The sequence below is a fragment of the Sturnus vulgaris genome, chromosome 5 (assembly GCF_052056855.1).
Source record: "Sturnus vulgaris isolate bStuVul1 chromosome 5, bStuVul1.hap1, whole genome shotgun sequence".
NCBI lineage: Eukaryota > Metazoa > Chordata > Aves > Passeriformes > Sturnidae > Sturnus > Sturnus vulgaris.
Window position 1 is genome coordinate 26348896 of NC_142247.1, and position 6878 is coordinate 26355773.

The following is a 6878-nucleotide window of genomic DNA, read 5'->3' on the forward strand; positions in this document are numbered from 1 at the left end:
TGACTGTGAAAACACCTGCCCTAAAATCATTTGTATTTGTATTGCCAATACAAAAATGTATTTTCTCTTCAAAACATTTCCAACCTTCACAAGATAGCAGACCTTTCAGATAAACGAAAGGGAATGACAAGTGATGTTATTTCCCCTCTTAGTTCTACTATAACATCACTACTTAAAAACAGTCATGCCATGTCAATGTCAAAAATTTGCAAAGAAGCATTAATTCTACTGAATTATCAAACCTTTAAAATTATAAATGTTAGATAAGAGGGGAAACATGGTAGTGATCATAACAAATTTTAAGGGTCCTCTGTGGAATTAGACACTAGCCGTGTATCTACAAGAATTCTAAAAGTATTGTTTTAAGTTACAGACACTTCAACCTTCTGAAGGTTTTTCCTTACCTTCTCCATTTAACATGTTTGTCAATTTCCCTTACTGGTCTGCCTGACTCCCCCAAAGTCCATCAGTTCTCCCAGTACAGTTACCATATCTTGATCCTATTTATGGGCAGATAAAATTACCTTGGTAGATTTTACACTAGATCTTGGTCATTTTTTGCATTTAGTCTGACATTCTAGAAAATTAATAGAACATACACTTGACCAATACTCAGAAAACTGTTTCAGGAGTAAGGTGAAGTGAGAGGTTTATCCACAGAGTTTAACTACAGAACTTCAATCTGGAATCATACTGAACTCCTAGGGGAGATTTATTACAGACTTTGTGAATTGCCTTGCCCTTAACCATCTATCAGATGTCCTGGATATTGTTATATTGCTACCATTGCATACTGTAAATATTTCCGACTAGAGAAAAAAGTCTAGAGTTCAATAGATATATATAGAGAGAGCTCAATAGATAAAATGTTGTCTGAACTTTGATTAAAACCATTTATCAAAAACAAGAATAAAAATAAGTCTAAGAATGGTAGAAGATAACCAAATGAAGGCTAAGAGAAGCCCACACATTTGAAAGGGCAAACAGAGTCAAGGCAGAAATCGGCTATCACTAATACCAAAAAGCATAAACTAACTGTTGTCCTGATTAATAGTTTGCATTCCATACTGGAAGGCGGAAAGAAGAAAGATTAATATGTCCTCAAAATAATTAGGTTACTTACTCTAACAGGATAAAGAAAGTAATTGGGAAATCTGGGAATGCTGGTCTCTGCTTAGGACATTGGTACAAACCTCTTCATTAATTAAAAATAGTATAACTAAAATTAGAAATAAATAGAGACTAACTGGATGCCCCATTGAAAGATATAATAAATACTTTCCATTTTATTATCTGTGCTTGTGTCTGAAATAAATACCTTGGAACTTTGTGAGCCCAGGACTCCAGTACTGCAAGCCTCACATAATACAATCTCCTTATACAGGAATATGAGAAAGCTCCCCTTACTTTAAACAATGCTACTTGTAATGATAAATAGAAGTAGTCCTCTTATTCTTGTTAACCTGATCCATTTATTACTAAAATTATAACATGAAAAAACCTTAAAACTGTTAACTAAAGCTTCACAAAGTATTTCAACATTTTAAATACTTCCTGCTCTACAAGGCCTACCAAGTGTGATCTGTTTTTGCAAAGGAAGCTGAGTGAATCAGAGGGCTCTGCACAAGGATAGAAGAAGATCTGTGTGGTTTTCAGCACGCACTGAGGCCATCAGGCTAAACTGTGGCTTTGCTGCAAGCAAGACACTGCTCTGAGAAACAGATGAGGAAACAGATTGCAACTCCCAGACTGACAATCTGCTTGCCGTGTTTCTTACACTTTAGAGGAGAAATGACTTGGGCCAGGCCTAGATGGTGTAGCTGTGCTAAGTAAGGCTGAGCAAAGAACGGAGCAAAGAACGGAGCCATTCCCTGCCACAGTGCCAAGTGTGGAAGAGGAAAATACCAGCTCCAGGCAGGCTGCTCCACCCTCTCATGCTGTGTAATGGCAGCAGCCAACAAAGAGCAAAAAAGGGCCAGTTCCACCTTCCCTACTACTCTGTGCCAGTTCATATTAATTAATATTCAATTCCACAGTCCTGTTAAAAATCCAAAGCTCTTTTAACATGTACAGTTTAAAAATACTACAAATTAAGCAAAGACTGTCCATTCCTGCTAGTAATGTAGAACAAATAGGCATGTGCATGGCTACATATGGCAAAATGAGGTAAGGTCTCTGAGATAAATTAAAGTCTTCAAAGTCATTTTTCCTAAACTCTTTGAAAGAAACAAAGGCTGTCTCTATCCAACAATGAAAATCTGATTGGTCAATTAAAATATGCTATGTATACAGAGATAACCAAATTAAGTAAATTTAAAATACCAGGTTTGTTAGAAACACTTTGCTCTTTCTGTATGTTAAATCCTTTAATATGAATTTAAGAACTTGGGATACAGATCTCTGATAACAGAATGTTACCATAACAGAATGATACATTCTGTTATTCTGTTCTCTCGACTGGGGGATTTTACTGTCAAGTTTTTGTGTTTACATTGAATATAAGTTCAAGGAATAATATAAGAGCCAGTGAATTCACTTTAAAATATGTGAAAATTCTATTTGCAATCTAGAAAAAAAATCTCTAATTCTAAACGTAAACTTTTTTTTTTTTTAATATGAAACATGTTTAATATACTAATATATGACAATTCCAGGCAGTAGAATCCACAAAGAAACAGAAAAAATAAATTTAGACTGAAGTCTTCTAAACTGAATGCTTCGTGAGGTGTCTCAAAATAGCCTTGTTTCATAGTAAAAGAAGAGACCCCAGCCCTGCACTAATGTTTTGGGCTGGAGACCATAGGCAAAACATGTAACACAGCTTTAGATGTCCTACTGTATCACACCTGGAATGTAGATGTGTCTCCAGAGTTCCTGGTTCTTTGTCAAAATCCATCAGTCCATTCAGAAATCACCTATTCACCTAAAATACCAGTAAGTATCAAATTTTAAGCAACTAAATCACATCAGGTGTTTACTGAGGTTACTTGCTCTAGTATGTTGCTATGCCTTATGCTGATCTTTACACCTGAGGAATTCACCTTCACTATATTGAGCCAATCTTTATTATAAAGAGCAAACTACGGAGATTGAGGCAGGTGGCACAAACTGACCCAGAGCAGCCTTCCAAAAGCTTCTCCTGAGCTGAAATGAGTTACAGAGTCCACACAGTAAAACATCACTGATTTCTTGTCGTTGTTTTAGATAAACTAATTTGGGCATGATGTATTATGTAGTAAGTATTACAGATATCTGGGTGCACATGAGGTCTTAATTAAGCATACATCATTTTTATGCACTTTGCACATACTCTAAGCACATGTTTCAATTCTTGCAGGAATTCATTCATACATTTATATGTGTGCTTAAATAGCCTTCCAGAACAGAACTGTTTTCCTGAACTAACTGTTGTCATAATTTAACGACTTAGAAGTCAGACCTTTAAAAACTGTATAATTTAATCTGCAATTAGCATCAAGAAATAGGTCCAACTACAGAATACCCATACAAAAGTTTGCCCCATTTTCCCCCAAGTACCATAAAACATTAACCATTAAGAAAAAAAAAGCTGTTATAAAAATGTAAATAGGACATCAGAGCTCAGATAGTTTGTTCATTGGTTCAGACAATCAATGTGTATTTGTCAATTAATGAATATTAAATTTCATTCACAGGGCATGTAATTACTGTACAGCAAATTTCCACCAAAAAAAAGGCGTCTAGCCATAGAGAGTTCAGTCACATCAAGTGAGTTGTCTCCAGCACTTGGAAGAATTCCAAAGGGACAATGTAGTCCTACTACCTAGACCACCAGGCACAGTATTAGTCCACATGCATGCTGAAAGAGTTGGACTTTTGCAACTTAACAGAGGCAACAACATTGCCAAAAGGAGAAAGAAAGAGCAACATGGACCTTTCTCACCACAGTGGGACACTTAGAGTTCTGTGGCACCATTTTAGAAAATGAGAGGTAATTATGATCAACAAAACAGTAGGAGTTGCAGTCAAAATGATTCCTAAAAATTAAATAAAAATAAGAAAATTATGTCCCTATATTTTTCTCTGTTGTTTTTTTAAAAACAACTTTAAAAAACATTTATTCTAATAACCTGTATGCAAAAAAAATATATCTGTACTAGTAAACTTCTTCAGGTTTTCTATTTTAAAAAAATCTTTGGAACCCCCTCAAATTCAAACTTTTATACTGTACAAGTATGCTCTTGTACAACTTTGCTATTTTCAGTAAGTGTTGATTTCCCAAACAGGATCAGGATGTCCATATGACTTGCATATTGTTTCCATGTTTTCTGTACCAAGATAAATCCAACTTTAATCTTGCACATCATTCTGCACTAATTATTAATCCATAATTAATGGCATCAGTTAGATCATGGAACATCTCCAAAAAAAAAAAAAAAGCTATGTCAAAATACCTATCACATATAATTCTTTCTTGAAAAACACTTACTGTATGCATAGTAGTTTCTGCTTTGAGCATTCCTGCTGAACCATCTAAAAAGTCTTATGCTCCATAGTGTGTTAGATTGTGAACATTTAAGCATCAAACCATTACTGAATTCTTTCTAAATTAGAAATATTTCATCATACAGCTGGACGCACCATATAGCTGAAAGTTCGCTCTTAATTTTTGAAGCTGTGTTTACAGAAGCTGTAGACATTCTTGTTAACATTAGTAAGAAATGCCATAAATTAAACAGCATATGTTTTACTCTGCTTTACCTCTCTTCAAGCTAAGGGCACTTCCAGGAAAAAAGAAAGCCAGTTGACTTTAAAACCTCAAATTCTTCAATCCTGAGTAACAAACAAGGACTGTGATGACCCATCTGTATACAGAAAACACATGGTTCACGTGTTCTGTGTACACAACATACAACAATGCTGTTTAATAAAGGAAGGCAAGCACAAGCAAATACACTCCCTCTGGATATACAGAACTCACGATATACAACATGAAATTAACAGTGAATACAACATGAAATTAACAGCAAGAATACAGCACAGGGCAACACGCCCTGGAGAAAGCCACTACACAAACCATGTGTTAGAGCTAGATTATAAATGGCCAGTCATTGTACCTAAGTGAACTTAGTTCTGTACTTAGAAAAGTGGCTATCATATTTCAAATTCAACTGACTATCTGACACGCTTCTTCCTAAGCAGCCTATTTGAGCACAGTACAAAAAGCAATCACATGGTGTGTTTTGATTTTGGTCAATGGGCTAGTAATTCAACAGTGGTGCAATAGCTAATTGAACTAGGGCACCACAGAACTTTGGTAAACTATGAATACCTGAACTGTTGTTGTTTACAGCACTAAACCCAGCTCCAAAATAGCAAGAATTTATAATAGAATTTAAACAGTATAATTTGGAAAATTAACATTAAATTTTCCCTGATAGGGAACTCGGAAATAATATAAATACCTTGACAAGAAGGCACTGGCAACAGAATCACAAATATCTTTTCATTTAATCCATTTCCATTGTGCCAGACCTCTTCTTTCTTCAACAAACAAAAAGCCAAACAAAACCCCCAATTTATTCAAGTTCTAGGTCAACAGTGTTTCATTACATTTTTTCTTCTTTTGCTATGCCTAGTTTAGTGTTGAACACTAGCACTGGACTGTGTGCTGCAGACTGTCTCTGCTCTGAATACAGTCAAATGCCATAAATGATTGTGACAATTCTCTGACTCAAGAGAATGATGAAACTTACGATCAAAGGCACGCTGTAGATCACAGGAGATACAACTAATGACTGAAGTTAAGCCCTACCACCCAACATGGCCAGTAACCCAGTTTCACTCCACTAAATCCAGGTACCTTGAAAGTAATGCTGCTCTTACCTAACCTGCTCCCTAAGTTTTACACCTCTTCTGCCCCAATGATCTTCCACAGAAACGATTCCCTTTCTTTGTTTTGTAGGCTTATTATGATGGGCATACCTAATTTCTTCTGCAAGCGAGGATAGCAGCTATGGATGAGGGTATGGGGTGAAGCTATGTCTTTTTACACAGAATTCCACGATGCAATGCCTTGTCTGTGATAAACACTTCCATCTGTGATTAAAGTAGCAATTTGAAGATGGAAATATCAGATGATGAGTAATTAATACATTATATGCATTAGCCCAGCAGTCAAAACACAAGTTCTGCACCACAGCTAGTAACAGAATGAACAAGGATTCTGCAGACGCATTGAAGGCAGGAAATTCACTACCACTATGTTAATAAAATGACTGCCTGTGACTTTAAACCCTAGCATGCTTGTACTTGGAGAGAGAGTGAACCATTTATTGTTACTATGAAGGATGCGGGAATAGAAATGAAGATGAGAGGGGTGATGATAATGATTATAGGGAAGAACAGGTTAATATCCGCAGCGTTTGATGGGGAATGATGTCCCTACCTCAATAAGCTGGATAAGGGAATAGCTCCAGATCCACTGCCCAGGATCCCTCCTTTCCTCCCAGAGAGGAGTTTCTCCACCAGAGCCACATTCCCAGTGCGAGCGGCTTCCAGCAGTTCCTGGTCCTTCCCCATGGTCGGGAACCAAGCAGTCCCCCACGGGAGAGCTGCACCCCGGGTCACCGCGGCCCCCTCCCTGCACAGAACGGGCTCCCCTCCCCAGACCCTGCCTCAGAGCAGAGCACAGCACAGATTCCTGCAGTCCCTTCCAGACCAGCAGGAGCAGCAGCAGGAGGGAGGAGGAGAATCACCTCCTCCTAGTTTCACTGGATCATTTCTGGGTGGAGTGTAGAAGAAGGGGGGAGGGAGGGAGGGAGAGAGGGAGGACGAGGCCAATAAAGAACCTCCCCCCCACTCCCATGCACACACAGCCCCAGCCAGGAGGATGGTTC

General features: G+C 37.6%; 1 protein-coding gene across 11 annotated transcripts in view; it reads right to left on the reverse strand.

The window, feature by feature from the left end:
- ANKS1B (ankyrin repeat and sterile alpha motif domain containing 1B) overlaps positions 1 to 6586 on the reverse strand; it is a 405789-nt gene extending 399203 nt beyond the window's left edge. For 4 of the 11 annotated variants that reach the window (XM_088165097.1, XM_088165092.1, XM_088165095.1 and 1 more), the window contains exon 1: positions 6428 to 6584. In XM_088165097.1, coding sequence (XP_088021223.1) covers positions 6428 to 6561 — 134 coding nt within the window. In that variant the 5' untranslated portion in view covers positions 6562 to 6584. Of the gene's footprint in view, positions 1 to 6427 lie in introns of all 11 variants that reach the window. The other 7 variants (XM_088165093.1, XM_088165089.1, XM_088165088.1 and 4 more) reach the window with 4 other exon arrangements.
- Between the last annotated feature and the right edge of the window lie 292 nt (positions 6587 to 6878).